Genomic DNA, 17066 nt, shown 5'->3' with positions numbered 1-17066 from the left:
GGATTTTATTGTTCAGCAATTTTCAAGTACAACAAGGTGCCAAACTAGCTTACCCACAGATAGACAAATTTCCAGCACTTCTTCTGAACACTACATAGGCCCTACTGACCTCTGCGTCATCCTGAAACCCTCTGTGTCAGCCTACTGAGGCTCTGCACAGCCTCTCTAACCTTCTGCGTCACTCATGTAGCTTCTGCGTGGATGACGTAGGCCCTTCTACCTCTGCGCAGTCTCTGCTGCCTCTGCATGGCTTCCTCTGCCTCTGCGTCTACCTCTGCGCTGATCTCCCGTCTCTCTGTTCTGTACTTGCTGCCTCCTGACTGCTCTCCAGACCACTGGTTCAATTTCTCAGCAAACCCCGCTCCATAAATTGAACTGACTGGCCTCCCTCAGTATGTTCTCCAAGTGACCCTCAAGCCTCCTCTTATACTTTTCCTATTGACATCTCAACGACCAAGATTAAGTCCCTAATCAACGGATAAGATTAGATCTGGCTTGATCCATGTCTTTTGGATCATTCTAACACACATTCATATTAATACACATTAATATTTTACTTTCCCTAAGTCTAAACTTAGGGACTTCATTAAAAATATTAATTATTTTAATATCTCCTGATTTGTTTAGAATTTGTCCAAACCCTTTCTGGGTATTAGAGACCTCATGTGCCCCAACCTCTCCACCAAATTTCGTGGCTAGAGCACATCCGATGCTACCCCAAATCAACACGCCCTCTTAGCGAGGATTGTGTTCTAGCAATACTCCTCACTGAGTATTACTTTGATCATCTGACATCGGTACCTGTGCCGATGCTAGGCTTTCCTGCCCAACATCCTCTACACTATTGTATCCTGTACTGCTGCCCATGGTTCTGCCACTACCACTGCTACCTCTGTCCAACAGCTCCCTCTGCATCTGTGTTGTTGCTGGTCCTTTCTCCCAACACTGCAACTCCCTCTGCATCTATGTTGTTGTTCGTCCTTTCTCCCAACACTACATCTGCACTGCAACTCCCTCTTCATTCGTGCTACTAACACACTACTTCTAAAAGGGGTTCTTTACCATCCCCATCTTTTCCCTAAAGTAGTCAAATTTTGACTTTCCAAGGGCCTTGGTGAGGATATCTGCCACTTGTGCCCCTGTAGGAGTGTAGCTCAACTGTATAGCTCCTCGTTGGACACAATCTCTAACAAAGTGACACTGGATATCAAGATGCTTCGACCTATCATGGAATACTGGATTCTCAGAGAGTTTGATGCAACTCTGATTATCACACATGATGCTGGTCGCCTCCATATTTCTTCTGAATAGGTTTACCAGCAGTTTTCTAAGCCATATGGCCTCACACGACGTTGTGCTTACTGCCATATATTCTGCCTCAGACGAGCTCAGAGCCACAGACTTCTATTTCCTACTGCACCAGGAGGTCATTCCTGATCCAATGTTGAAACAGTACCCAGAGGTACTTTTCCAATCCACTGAACTTCATACCCAATCTGCATCAGTAAATCCACTCAACCTGATATCCTTCCCCGTGGTGTATAAGAGCCCATAATCAACTGTTCCTTGTAAATACCTCAGAAGATGTTTGGCTGCTGTCCAGTGAACCCTCTCTAGTTCCACCATGAACTGACTGAGGGTGTTAACAACGTAGCAAATATTTGGCCTGGTATTGACTAGATACATCAGGGACCCTATGAGCTGTCGGTATAGGGTGGGATTGACGTACTTGTCTTCTGATGCATCAATCTTCTTCCAATTGGTGATCATTGGCATAGCCATAGGTCTACAGTCTCCCATCTTGAACCTTTTCAGGATTTCTGTAGCATACCTTCCTTGCCCAAGGAAGATTTCTCCTTTTTGCTGCCAAACTTCCAACCCTAGGAAATAGTGCATTCGTCCTAGATCCTTCATATCAAACTTTGTGGCTAAATTCTTCTTGCAGTCTTCAATGAGTCTGGATAAACTTGTCAGGAAGAGATCATCCACATATAATACTAAGATAAGTGGCTCGTTCTCTACGACCAAATAGTAGAGATTCGGATCCGTGTCATTCTTGACAAACCCCATCTTTTGCAAGTAGCCATCTATTCGACCGTACCATGCTCTCACTCCCTGCCTCGGCCCATACAAGGCTTTCTTCAGTCTGCATACATGAGACTTCTTCTCATCAGTCTCAAAGACCTCTAATTGTTCAATGTATACCTCTTCTTCTATTACCCCGTTTAGAAATATTGTCTTCACATCCATCTGACGGATCTCCCATCCCATTTAGGCTGCAAGAGATATCACGGTCCTCATAGATGTATACCTGGCTACCGGGGCGAAGGTTTCCTCATAGTCAATCCCTTCCCTTTGAGCATAGCCCTTAGCCAACACCCTGGCCTTGTATTTTTCAACATTGTTGTCCGCAACATAATTGATCTTGTAGATCCATCTTGAACCTACCACAGATCTGTCTTGAGGCCTTGACACCACCTCCCAGACATCGTTTACCATTATGGAGTTATACTCCACCATCGCATCTAGCCAGACCTGATGCTAAGCTGCCTCCTTGAAGCTGCCATGTTCCCCATCCTGAGCTACTAACGCCTGATACTTGTCTGGTTGTTTTCGCTCTCTTTTACTGTTCCTTGGCTCTCCGATGAAGTTCTCTGCATCACGCAGAATCTGACGAAGTTCCCTGCTGGTTCTTCCTCTACCAGCAGGTGCTTCTATTCGCTCCTCCTCCTCATCCTGAGAATCTTCCTGATCTGAGGAAGAATTCTTCACTTTCATTGGTTGAAGAGGCATGACCAACAAATCCTCTCTCAATTGCTCCTCGGAAGGCATTTCGCGAGATCTTCTGAAAGCTCTGTCCTCCATGAACTTTACATTTCGTAGTACTACTACCTTCCTGCTTCCTAGAAGATAGATTCTGTATGCCTTAGCATTCTCGCTATATCCTACCAAATACCCCTTTTCTGCAGTCTGATCCAACTTCTTCCTCTTTTCTTCGGGTATGCGACAATATGCTAAACTCCCAAATATACTAAAATGACTGACTTCAAGTGTCTTCCCAGTGAAGACTTTCTTTGGAGTAATCTTTCCCAATTCCCGATGAGGAGTCCTGTTCTGAACGTAGACAGCTATGTTGCATGCTTCCGCCCACAGGAATTTTGGCATATCCTGATCATATAGCATGGCCTTAGCTGCTTCTACAATGGTCCTATTTACCCCATTCTGCTCTAGATTGTAGGGAGTTGTCCACTCTCTTTTGATGCCCTCCTTAGCGTAATAATCAGTGAAGTCCTTATCGACATACTCTCCACCATTATCTGAGCGCAAGACTTTTATTTTCTTACCTATTAGATTCTCCACTAGAGCCTTGAACTCCTTGAATCGACAAAAAACCTCATCCTTGGTTTTCAGAAAATAGATCCAAGTTTTCCTCAAGTGGTCATCAATGAAGGTAAGGAAATACTCGGCACCACTAAGAGCTTTGACGAACATAGGTCCGTAGATATCTGAGTGTATCAATCCTAGTACACTCTTGGCCCTGTGGTTGCTCCTAGGAAATGCCCCCTTGGCATACTTTCCTAGAGTGCATCCCCTGCATACATCATTTCATTCCATACTCAGATCCGGAACTCTGATTACAGTGCTCCTGAGAATTCTCAGAGCTCCATGGTGCAAGTGACCCATCCTTCTATGTCATAGTTCGTTCAAGTGTTTGTCCCCATGACTACCTATTAGTGCCATTGGAGATTCTAGTTGTAATATATACAACCGACTACTTTTGATCCCGATCTACACTTTCTTTTTCCAGCTTGGGTGTTTGACGTATACCTTTTCCTTGATGAAGTAAACATCATAGCCCTTGCCTTGTAGTTGTGACACAGAAAGTAAGTTCATCCCCAATCGTGGTACATGCAGCACATTTGTGGCACAAAACCATTCTCGTGATTCTGTTTGAAAAGCTATGGTACCCTTTCCTACAAAGTACACTTTGCCTTGTTCCCCATGGTGATCTAAAAATTCATCTTCTCTTCTCGATATTCCGAAAAACACTCCCTGATTCCCATCATAGGCCATCAGGCTCCACTGTCTATATACCACACTTCTGATGATGCAACACTAGTCATGCACGCCACTTCTTCTTCCAACCTGGAAGCGAACATAGAGAAATAGAAATCTCTCTCTCTCTTGTGCAATCTTCTGAAAATCTGCATGAGTCCCCTGAGGTGGATGCCTCTACATTGTGGTCTCGACCCATAACTGATTTTCCCTTTCTATCTCTGCTTACTTACTCTGGTACCATGTGAAAATTCTATCACTTCAGCAACTGATTTACTTTTTCTACTTATTTCATCATAAGTTATTCATGAAATTACTTCAAAAAACATTAAAATAAATATTGCTGCAGATATCACACCATAATACAAAAACAAACATATGCACACATTAACACAGTTATTTTGGACTAATGTCCCTGGAAAAACCCAATGTCGGAAAACCAGTGCAGCAAGGGAGGATTTTATTATTCAGCAATTTTCTAGTACAATAGGGTGCCAAACTGGCTTACCCACAGATAGACAAATTTCCAACACTTCTTCTAAACCCAGCGTAGGCCCTACTAACCTCTGCGTCAGCTTGAAACCCTCTACGTTAGCCTACTGAGGCTCTGCGTCAGCCTACTAAGGCTCTGCGCAGCCTCTCCGGCCTTCTGCGTCACTCCTGCAGCTTCTGCATGGATGGCGCAGGCCCTTCTGGCTCTGCGCAGTCTCTGCTGCCTCTGTGTGGCTTCCTCTGGCTCTGTGTCTACCTCTTCTGCCTCTGTGTGGCTTCCTCTGGCTCTGCGTCTACCTCTTCTGCCTCTGCGTTGATCTCCCATCTCTCTGTTTCGTACTTGTTGCCTCCTCACTACTCTCCAGACCACTAGTTCAATTTCTCAGCAAAACCCGCTCCAGAAATTGAACTGACTGGTCTCCCTCAATATGTTCTCCAAGTGACCCTCAAGCCTCCTCTTATACAGTTCTTATTGACATCTCAACAGCCGAGATTAAGTCCCTAATCAACGGCTAAGATTAGATCTAGCTTGATCCATGTCTTCTGGACCATTCTAACACAAATTCATATTAATACACATTAATATTTTATTTTCCCTAAGTTTAGACTTAGGAACTTCATTAAAAATATTAATTATTTTAATATCTCCTGATTTGTTTAAAATCTGCCCAAACCCTTTCTGGGTATTGGAGATCTCATGTGCCCGAACCTCTCCACCAAATTTCGTGACTAAAGCACATCCGATGCTACCCCAAATCAACACTCGTCATTGAGAATTGATTTTTCTTGAGAGACTGAGTATCTTTCGGTGTGTCTCCAAATGATCCTCAAGTCTTCTCCTATACTTTTCATGTTGATTAATCAACAGCCGAGATTAAGTCTTTAATCAACAGCTAAGATTAAAACAAACTTGATCCTCATCTCTTGGAAGCTTCTCACCATTATATTTATTAATAGCCATTTATATTTTAATTTTCCTAAGTTTAGACTTAGGAACCCATTAAAAATATTAATTATTTTAATAACTCCTCATCCGGGTGTAATTTCGCCAAACGATTTCTGGATCTTGGAGATCTGATATTCCTTAGCCTCTTGATCAAATTTCAAGGCTAGAGCACATCTGATGCTACCAAAAATCAGTGCAATAGTGAGGTTTTTTATTAATAATATTCAGCAGCAAATCTGAATACAATCTGGATGTCGAAAACTGGCAATCCACAGCAAGAAAATCTGGCAAAGATATACCATAAGCAACCTTGACACTTGTGCTTCCTACACTAGCGTTCCTTGACTCACGCATTCCTGCACTGGAAATAACTCATCCTCTTGTTGCTGCCTCTTCTCTTCCACCTATTACTCACCCTCTAGCTCTATCTTCTCTATTCAGTTGCTGCTTTTGAGAAAATTAAATTGCCTAGGCAACTAAGTATCTGCAAACTTCCTCTTATAATCCATTGTTGGAGCACCAAAGGCCAAGATTAAAACTTAATCAATGGATAGGATCATCTCTGGATCCATCTGCGTGAGTTTCTAGATGATTCTCATCTTATCTCAATTAATACTAATTAATTAACAATTTTCCCTAAGTTTAGACTTAGGAAATATTCAAAAATCGATTAATAATCTAAATTAGTCACTTCTAGTTGGAATTTCCAGAAATGATTTCAAGGTTTTGGAGATCTCATGCATTCTAGCCTCTCCACAAAATTTCATGGCTAGAATACATTCGATGCTAAAAAACTAACACTCCATCTTAGCAAGGAATGTGTTCTAGTGCTCTACTACACATAATGTGACAGTGTCGTGTCTCTGCATCATCACATGTCACATTGTTGATGTCTGGTCATACTGCAGACCAACCACTGAGAACCTCTGATATACGTTGCATCTGTGTTGTTGTTGACCCTGTTGAACTACTGCAACACTGCATCTGCACTGCAACTCCCTCTCATCTGTTGTTGCTACAACTACAACAACTGCAACTGAGAAGCATCCAAAATAGCTTGTCCCTACTACTAAAACAAGTTTTCCACCATACCCATATGTTCTGTAAAATAAACGAACATAGCTCTCCCTAAAGCTTTTGTTAGTATATCTGCAACCTGCACTTCTGTGGTAACATATTGTAGCTGGATCGCTCCTCGTTGTACACAATCCCTGATGAAGTGACACCGAATATTGATGTGCTTTGACTTGTTATGAAACACTAGATTCTCAGAGAGCTTGATGCAACTCTGATTATCACAATAGACATTGGTTGCTTCCATCCTCTACCTGAACAAGCTCACTAGCAATTTCTGAAACCATACAGCTTCTCACGTAGCTGTGTTGGTTACCATGTACTCTGCTTCTGCAGAACTCAGTGCTACTGACTTCTGCATCCTGCTACACCAAGAAACCATCCCTAATCCAACACTGAAGCAGTACCTGAAGGTACTTTTCTTGTCCACTGAACTGCCTGCCCAATCTGCATCTATGTACCCACAAAGTCTGACATCATCCCCTCGAGTATATCTCAATCCATACTCTACTGTGAAGCGAATATATCTCAGAATATGCCTCGCTGCTTCCTATGAAAATTTCTAGCCTGAAATTCTACTGCAACTACTAATTTATTTCACCTACTTATTCTTCACAATAGGTTATTTACGAAATCCCTTCAGCAAATATTGAAATAATTTCTACCGCAGTTATCACATAATTACACAGAGAAAATAAATACACAAGAACCAATCATATTAACACAAATGTTTGTGGACAATTGTCCTCGGAAAAATCCAATGTGTGAAAATCGACGTTGCAGATGAGGGTTTTACTAATCTTTCGTGACAATCGCTTTTACGAGGAATGTTTTGTAGAGAAACTGAGAGAAAACACCTGAGACTTTCCCCTGGAAACTTTATGACACCTTGAAGACCCTTCTCCCACTTCTGCATCAATTCTGCATCACTCTGTGTGACTCAGCATGGCTCTGCATGGCTCTGCGTCCCTCTGCGTCAGCCTATGTGAGGGTTGCATCTCCCTTTGCGCTGTCTATCAATGTCCCTGCGTCACCTCCTCCTCAGCCATTGACTGCTGCTGATGCCCTCCTCTTCCTCCACCCTACAACTCTCCCTCTGAAATCGGTCTCCTTCTCTTTGAGAATTTATTTTCCGTGAGATACTGAGTATATGCCAGTGTGTCGCCAAATGATCCTCAAGTCTTCTCTTATACTTTTCATGTTGATGAATCAACGACTGATGATTAAGTCTCTAATCAAAGGCTAAGATTAAAACGGACTCGATCCTTGCCTCTTAGAAGATTCTCACTCCTATCTTTATTAATACCCATTAATATTTTAATTTTCCTAAGTTTAGACTTAGGAACCCATTAAAAATATTAATTATTTTAATAACTCCTTATGCGGGTGGAATTTCTCCAAACAATTTATGGGCCTTGGAGATCTCATATGCCTTAGCCTCTCCACCAAATTTCAAGGCTAGAGCACATTCGATGCTACCAAAAATCTAGACTCCCTCTTAGCAATGAATGTGCTCTAGCAATACTTCACAATAGAAGCATCACACTGATCCTCCGCATCAGCCCTCTGTGTTGATGCTTGGTTGATTGCCCCACATCCATTGCACTACTGCTCCATGTACTGCTGCCCATGACACCGCCATTGCCACTGCTACATCTGTATTGCAACTCCCTTTCAACATGCTACATCATGCTACCCATAGCATTGTCACTGCTAACTGCTGCACTGCAACTCGCGATACCTATCCATTTCTACTACCGAAATGGATTCTTCACCATCCCCATCTTCTCCCTGAAATAAACAAACTTTGTTCTTCCTAGAGCCTTGCTGAGGATGTCTGCCACCAGTTCTCCTGTAGGAGTGTACCTCAACTGTACTGCCCATCGTTGGACACAGTCTCTGACAAAGTGACACCTGATATCAATGTGCTTCGATCAATCATGAAAAACTGGACTTTCAGAGAGCTTGATGCAACTCTGGTTATCACACAAAATCTTGGTCACTTCCATCCTTCTCCTGAATAGATTCACAAGCAATTTCCTAAGCTATATGGCTTCGCACGAAGTTGTGCTAGCTGCCATATATTCTGCTTCAATTGAGCTCAGAGCCATGGATTTATGTTTTCTACTACACCAGGATGTCATTCCTGATCCAATGTTAAAACAATACCCCGTTGTACTTTTCCGATCTACTAAACTTCTAGCCCAATCTGCATCAGTGAACCCACTCACCCTGATGTCATTGCCTTGGGTGTACAATAGTCCATGCTCGATTGTTCCTTGTATATATCTGAAAACATGTTTAGTTGTTTCCCGGTGCGCCCTCTTGGGTTCCACCATGAACTGACTAAGCATGTTAACAGTGTAACAAATGCCTAGCCTGGTATTGACCAAATACATCAGGGACCCTATAAGCTGCCTGTACAAGGTGGGATCAACATCTTTGTCTTCTGATGCATCAATCTTCTTCCAATTGGTGATCACTCGAGTTGCCATAGGTCTACAGTCCTGCACCTTGAATCTCTTCAAGATCTCTGTAGCTTATCTCCCTTGTCCAAGGAAGATCTCAGCCTTCTGCTGCCAAACTTCCAACCACAGGAAATAATGCCTCTGTCCCAAATCCTTCATGTCGAATTTTGTGGCTAGGTTCTTCTTGCAGTTTTTGATGAGCTTGGATGATCCTATCAGGAAAAAATCATCCACATATAACACCAGGATTAGAGGCTCATTCTCTACGACAAGATAGTAAATATTAGGATCTGCGTCACTCTTGGCGAACCCCATCTTCTGCAAGTAGCTATCAATTTGATTGTACCATGCTCTAAGTGCCTAATTAAGCCCATACAAGACTTTCTTTAATCTACATACATGAGATTTCTTCTCATGTGTCTCAAAACCCTCTGGTTGTTAAATGTATACTTCCTCTTCTATCAGCCCATTCAAGAATGTCGTCTTGACATCCAGCTGGTGAATCTCCCACCCCATTTGTGTTGCAAGGGATATCACGGTTCTAATAGAAGTATACCTAGCTACTGGGGCGAATGTTTCTTCGTAGTCTATCCATTCCTTCTGAGCATACCCTTAACCAAAAACCTGGCTTTATATTTCTCCACGATGTTGTCTGCAACATATTTGACATTGTAGATCCATCTCAAACCTACTACTGACCTGTCCTTAGGCCTAGGTACCACTTCTCAAACATCATTGACCATTATAAAATTGTATTCCTTCACCATAGCATCTACCCGTACTTGATGTTGAACAGCCTCCTCAAAACTAGACGATTCCCCAACTTGAGCTAATAGGGCTTGGTATATGTCTGGCTGTTTTCCCTCCCTTTTGTCATTCCTAGGTGCACGAACGAAGTCCTTTGGATCCCGTAGAATCTATCGGAGTTCCTTGCTCGTTCTTCCACTAGTAGTGGGTACGTCTATTGGTTCTTCCTCTTCCTGATATTCCTCTTGTTCTGAAGCTTTCGCTTTAGGAGAATTGTCGGTACAAGTTTCTGTTGGTGGAAGTGGTTGAACCAACAGATCGTCTTTTGATTTCTCCTCTGAAGGCATTTCTCGGGATTTCTTGAAAGCTTTGTCCTCCATGAACTTTACATCCCGTCAAACTACTACCTTCCCACTCCCTAGAAGATAGACTATATATGCCTTAGCATTCTCGCTATATCCCACAAGATATCCTTTCTCACCAATTTGATCTAATTTCTTCCTCTTTTCTTCGGGTATACGGCAATACGCCAAACTCCAAAATATCCTGAAATGACTCACTTCGGGTGTCTTCTCGGTGAAGACCTTTTATGGAATGATTTTGACCAATGCCATGTGTGGAATCCTGTTCTGCACATAAACTGTCGTGCTGCATGCTTCTGCCCATAGGAATTTGGGCATATCCTGATCATACAGCATTTCTCTATAGCTACTTCACAATAGTCTTGTTTCCTTTCTGCTACTCCATTCTGCTCTGGATTGTAGGGAGTTGTCCACTCTCTTCCGATGGCTTCCCTAACGCAAAAATCGGTGAAGTCCCTGTCAACATACTCTCCACCATTGTCTGAGCACAACATTTTGATCTTCTTTCCTAGCAGATTCTCCACTAGGGCCTTGAACTCATTGAATTGACCAAAACCTCATCCTTGGTTTTTAGAAAGTAGATCCAAGTCTTCCTGGAATGGTCATCGATGAAGGTGACGAAGTGTTCGGCACCACTAAGAGCTTTCTTGGACATCGGTTCGCAGATGTCTAAGTGTATCAATCCGAGAACACTCTTAGCTCTATTGTTACTTCTGGAAAATGTTGCTTTGGCATACTTGCCCAGAGCACACCCTCTACATACATCATCTCGTTCGAGACTTAGTTCTCGAACTCCTGATACTGTTTTCCTGAGAATACTCAGAGTCCCATGGTGTAAGTATCCCATCCTCCTATGCCATAGTTCATTCAAATCTTTATCCCCATTGTTTCCTATAAGTGCCATTGGAGATTCTAGTTGTAATCTATACACCCTGTTACTTTTGATTCCAATATGGGCCTTCTTTTTCCAATTCGGGTGTTTGACATATACTTTCTCCTTAATGAAGAAAACATCATAGCCCTTGTTTTGAAGTTGAGATACGGAGAGTAAGTTCATCCTCAATCCTGGCACATGCAGCACATTGGTTGCTCAAAGCTGCTCTCCTGCTTTGGTTTGAAAGACTACAGTTCCTCTTCCTACAGGGATACACTTTGCCTTATTTACCATCGTGATTTGAAAATTTATTCTTTCTTCCTGATAATTTGAAAAACATTCTCGAATTCCTGTCATATGCCAAGAAGCTCCACTATTGATATACCAGACCTCAGAGGAGGCAGAGCTTGCTAGGCAAGCGACTTCTTCTTCCAGTCTGGAAGCTAACATAGAATAATCGTGATCCATGTATCTTGTGCTATCTTTTGGAAATCAGCGTGAGTCCCTTTGAGTTGATGGCTTTGCATTATGCTCTTGATCCATAGTCGATTCTTCTCTCCTATTGCCTGATCTCTGCTCTGATACAATGTGAAAATTTCTAACCTGAAATTCTACTGCAGCCACTGATTTATTTCACCTACTTATCCTTCACAATAAGTTATTGGCGAAATCCCTTCAGCAAATATTAAAATAAATTCTACTGCAGTTATCACATAATTACATAGAGAAAATACATACACAAGAAACAATCAGTTTGTCTCTTTTGTTGGGTTGTAATCGTTTTTCCATGGCCTCCTAGTGAGCATTGTGGGTACACTGTGAAGGCTACCAAGGCTTTGGCAATAGATGGAAGTATTGCAAGAACGAAGCAAAATGTGTCACAAGGGGATTCTCCCTTGAGTGATTCATCTTAAAGAGGAAGAAAAAATGTATTGATATCTCGAATCACGTTGAAAGGGCTCCTAGTTCAGAAGAAACAAGTTAGCCAACAAAATTTGAAGGACTCATCTGTCAAAGGGAGCAACAATGGCAGAGATATTTGCCTCTGCTATAGACGGAGCTACCTGGATCACCGAGATGACTAGAAAGCAATTGTGGTAATGGATCCAACGAAGAAAGCTAGTTAGTTTATGACTGAGACAAGGCATGTGTTGAGTACAACTGCTAGGATTCACAGATTCAACTTGGGGATCTGCTATGATGAGCAGGAAGATGACAACACTACTAAAATAGAGTATACTGCAAGTTGCTTGATAAGTTGTGAAGACAAGTAGCTTTAGGATTATTTGATCAAGTGCAGAGACAACTGTGATGATCAGTCAAAGCACATGGAGCAGTGAGGCTCCTATGTATTTCTATGATCAAAACCTTTGTCCTTGGATGAGGTTGGCATACTACTGGGACAAGCTAGGAGTGGTTGATAATCCCTCCCTTGGTGAAAGGGAGTATTGATGTTATAAACATCAAGGCCTAGATTGCTCTCTTAGCTCATGGGGTTTGATCGAGAAACCATGACTTATGATTGCAAAGATTGACCCAATGAGCATCAAAGTCTGGATCGCTCCATTAGGTCATGGATTTTGAATGGGAAACCATTGTTTATGGTTGGGGAGATTGGCACAGTGAGCCTCAAAGCCTGGATTGCTCCCCCAATCATGGATTTTAACCATATTGTCATGGGGTTTGGCTAGTGGGTTGAGCTTGTGCCTCATAGCATTAAATAGGTATTTACCATTCATGACATGTGATGACATATGAGAATGGTAAATGGGCCCCGGGTTCACCTTGGGTCAAGTGGGGTTTGTGACATGTCTCCAAGTGACGACTTGTTGAGTTGGTAACCCTAGGACTAGTGGGTGACTTGTTCCTCCTTTGATGCTGATGCGACGGTGCTTTCCACATCGTTATGGTGTTGAACATGTGCTGGATGGATTCATCAACATAGCTGAGCTCATTCAACCTTTTCTTGGAATATAGAAATTTTCAACAAGAGAACATTTGTGGAAGTCATTATGAAAACCTTCTTAGCTAAGAGGAAGTGTTGAAGTTTTGTGGCTAAGGTTGGTCTTCATAATTTTATTTAGCCCTCCAAAATGACAAATATGAATTGTACTTCAAGTCAGCTTTAAAAGAAGTAAAATCTGAATTTTCAGATTGTGAATTTTTGCCTCCAAATGAAAGGTTGGCTTCAAGTCAGCCCCAGTGAAGGGACACAACAATTCGGCTCATTCAACAACTATATATTGGCATTCATCCTCTCCATTTTGGATATAAAAAATTTGAATCACATATGAGGCTAATTCATATGACCTAAGGCAGAATTTCGGGACTTAAAGGACGAATTTGAGGTTGCCAAAAGGACAAATCTATTGGAAGAATTGAAGGACAAATTCTTTGTGGCAAGCCGAAATTTCTGAGGCACTGTTGACTGAATTTTGGAGGCTATTCATGGGAAGCTTGACTAGGTTTGACTTGGGCTTGGTCACAGGACAGTTTAATTTGATTTGATTTGGCAAAGGTCAGCCCTCCTTAAAAGGCAAGTGAACATTGCTTTCTTTCTTCTAACTATCACAATACAAGGGTATATTCCACATATTTCATCTTATTTATCTCTTGTATCTAGTTTCCTTCATTTATGATCATATATATGGTTTGTGCTTCAAGTCTAGAGTTTAAGGATCCTACAATGGAACATGGAGTGTAAAATTTGTTGGAAGCAGTTGATTGATAGTACAATGTTGCAATTTATAATCACTAGGTCCTTACTATTGTCATTGTTGTAAGGATAGAACCAAAAGGTTTTCATTGAAAGACCTAGAATATGATAAATGAAAACAGTATCCTAGGCAGTCAGGATGATAGGCATTAATTACCTCCATTGAACCTAACGACCAAAAAGAGAAGATGTCGCATGTATGTGAATGACAATGGTTGGAATAAAACACCTCAATCACTACACTAAGAAAATCCTTACATATAAAAGATACTAAGCCAAAATAATTGAAGAAAGTGAAGCCTCAATTGCTAAACAAATGTTTACGGCTATGCAACAAAAATAGGTATCTTTAACTCCTCGATATTTCACTTAAAACATTTTAGATAGCCTCAATCCAAGTTGCTTAGGTTCATATATACAAATTACAAGATGCAAATCTTCTAGCAATAATGCTTAAACTGCCACACCAATAAAATACAATAAATTTAGTCACCTTCAAACTTGATATTTTCCCCAACAGTGATCCTATATTTATTGTGGCCAAAGGTGGGTGATAGACCTGCAGAGAAGTAATTTATATAAGATTTTAAGGAATATTCAACATAAATGGTTTAAAATATTTCTGCTGCTATATGTCGTAAATTAGAAAACCAAACCCATCACCTACATAAACAAATTAAGAGTCACATAAAAACACTTAATCTAAAATGTACTCATAACAAAACAACAACAAAATAGAAGACACATACATGAGGTGCTTTTCTTGACTACATATATAAATAGTATTTGCATGTATCCAAACAATGTTAGATATTTACACACTAATTTGGGTATGTTTCAAATATTTTGAATTTAGAAATAAGAGTCTTCTTAAGAATTAAAACCAACTAATAAAATATCAACTCTCAACAAACATGCACTCACCATTTAAAATTTTTAAAATTTTATCACAACATTCAAGAAGATAGACTACACGGCTAAATAAGAAAATTTGTGATAATGGTAGCTTTTCTATTTGAAGCTTCACCGATCCAAAATTAGAATCATAATGAAAAGCAGCATATGCCTAAGGACATCTAATGCTACCTATTATCTTTCAGATTACCCCTAGAGGAAATTCCTAATCTCTCCACTAGAAAAATTGAATGAAACAATCAGTCAAGTTGTCCACTGATACCTCGGCAACCATGCCCTCTCTTGTGGGCTAAGTTGCACTGAAACAGATACGGGAACGGATACGGATACGACAAATTTTCAAAAATTCGGATACGATACGGCAAGAAAATGGCACACACACACACATATATAAAACAAAATAAGAACTTCATATTACCATTCATCTTTTAGAATCTTGATTCTATATCTAAAAAGACATAATCATCATCATGAATTCAACACAAACAAATCATCATCATCAATTCAGCATATACATTGTCATCATCATTAGTGATTATTATTGTGAAATTTTTATCTATTGCAGCAACTAGAAATTATTCTTCAAACTGAAAAATTTAATTATGCAGTTTATTTGCTACTGCAAACAACGATTAAAATCATAGCTGCAATTTCCGCACTAAAAATACTGCAGAAAATAAAATACTGAAAACTGAGAAATTCTAGCACACACATGAGAATTTTGACACGGTTATTTTTGGACAATTGTCCCCGGAAAAACCCAATGTGGGAAAACCAGTGCAACAAATGAGGTTTTTATTATTATTCTTCAGTAGAAATTCTAAGTACAATAATTTAGATGCCCAACTGGCAATCTAATCTAAGGAAAATACTAGCAAAATTATTGTGAGAATTTTCTCTCACCCCACAACTACTTTCTATCTCCAAAATTGCCTCCCTAGCCTTTGCACTGAGCTCCCCGTGTCACCCTCTACACAGAGCTTACGCTAGCCCTCTAAGAATTTCGGCCTTCCTTCCTTCCTTTGCCTCTTCTGAGGACTTGAAACCTTCCTCCCAGAATGTTCATACCCTCCTCTTCCATCTGATACTCACCCTCTAGCTCTATCTTCTTTGTTGAGCTACTGCTACTAAGAAAATCGAACTGCCTAGGCAATTGAGTATCTGCATTGGTGTATCCTCCATCACCACATCGACCTGCTCTTATAATCCATTGTTGGAGCACCAACAACCAAGATTATAACTTAATCAATGGCTAGGATCATCTATGGATCGATCAGTGTGAGTTTCTAGATGATTCACACCTTATCTCAATTAATACTAATTATTTAACCATATTCCCTAAGTTTAGACATAGGAAACTGAAATATTTAACAAAAGGTTAAAATCTAATTGAGACACTTCTAGGTGGAATTTCCAGAAACAATTTCTGGGATTTGGAGATCTCATGTATTCTAGCCTCTCCACCAAATTTCGTGGCTAGAGCACATTCGATGATACAAAAACTAACACTCCCTCTTAGCGAGGAAAGTGTTCTAATGCTACTGCGCACCTTGTAGCAACACCCTATCTCTATATCATCTTTTGTCGCGTTGTTGATGTCTGGCCATACTGCCCACCAACCACTACGCAACTTTCATATTCGTTGCATCTATGTTACTGCTGACCTGTTACCAACACTGCATCTGCACTACAACTCCCTCTCATCTGTTGTTGTTGCAACTGCAACATCTGCAACTGAAAATCATCCAAGGTAGCCTATCCCTGCTATTGAAATGGGTTCTCCATCATACCCATTTGTTCTCTAAAATAGACGAACTTAGCTCTCCCTAGAGCTTTCATGAGTATATCTGCAACCTACTCTTCCATAGGAACATACTATCGCTAGGCTACTACACTTTGTACACAACAGAGTTGCAGGGAGCGCCCCCCCCCCCTTCGAACTTGCTCCCAATCCACGCTCCGGGCGGGAGCGGGTCAAGACTGCGCTCACGATAAAACAATTTGCGCTCCCTGCCAAAACAGGGACCAACCTCGGGAGCGCCACTCCCGTCGCTCCCGAAGCGAAAATTTAAGCCTGAGAGTGATCAGGGAGCAATCGCTCCCGAGCTTTTAATTTTCGCTCCAGGAGCAATGCGAGCGCCGCCAGGAGCGAATCGAGCGAATAAACAACGAAAAAGATCAAGAACGCCAAAAAAATTAATTTAAAATAAATAAATAAATAAAATAAAATTTGTTTTAAAAGGGCTTGGGGGGCATTTTTTATTTCATTGTGACTTGAATGAGTTAAGGAGAGGCAAGGAGATTATGCAAAGCAGCGAGGAGGAGCGAGGAGCGAGCGCCGAGGAGCAAGGAGCAAGCCTACAAGGAGGTTAGTAATTTAGTCATTTAGTAGTTTAAACTTTAGTTACTTAGTAAT

At 41.1% G+C, this 17066-nt stretch overlaps 1 protein-coding gene across 2 annotated transcripts in view; it reads right to left on the bottom strand.

The window, feature by feature from the left end:
• Positions 1–17066, bottom strand: part of LOC149153498 (uncharacterized) — a 425412-nt gene that overhangs the window by 156478 nt on the left and 251868 nt on the right. For both annotated transcript variants that reach the window (XM_089441366.1, XM_089441367.1), the window contains one exon: positions 14229–14294. In XM_089441366.1, coding sequence (XP_089297492.1) covers positions 14229–14294 — 66 coding nt within the window. The remainder of the gene's footprint in view (positions 1–14228; positions 14295–17066) is intronic.

Source organism: Pinus tabuliformis, chromosome 9 (genome assembly GCF_031772625.1).
Source record: "Pinus tabuliformis cultivar Carrire ecotype Pingquan chromosome 9, CPIR1, whole genome shotgun sequence".
Classification (NCBI taxonomy): Eukaryota; Viridiplantae; Streptophyta; class Pinopsida; order Pinales; family Pinaceae; genus Pinus; species Pinus tabuliformis.
Note: the sequence above shows the minus strand (reverse complement) of the source record. Positions and strands in the feature narration are given on the sequence as shown.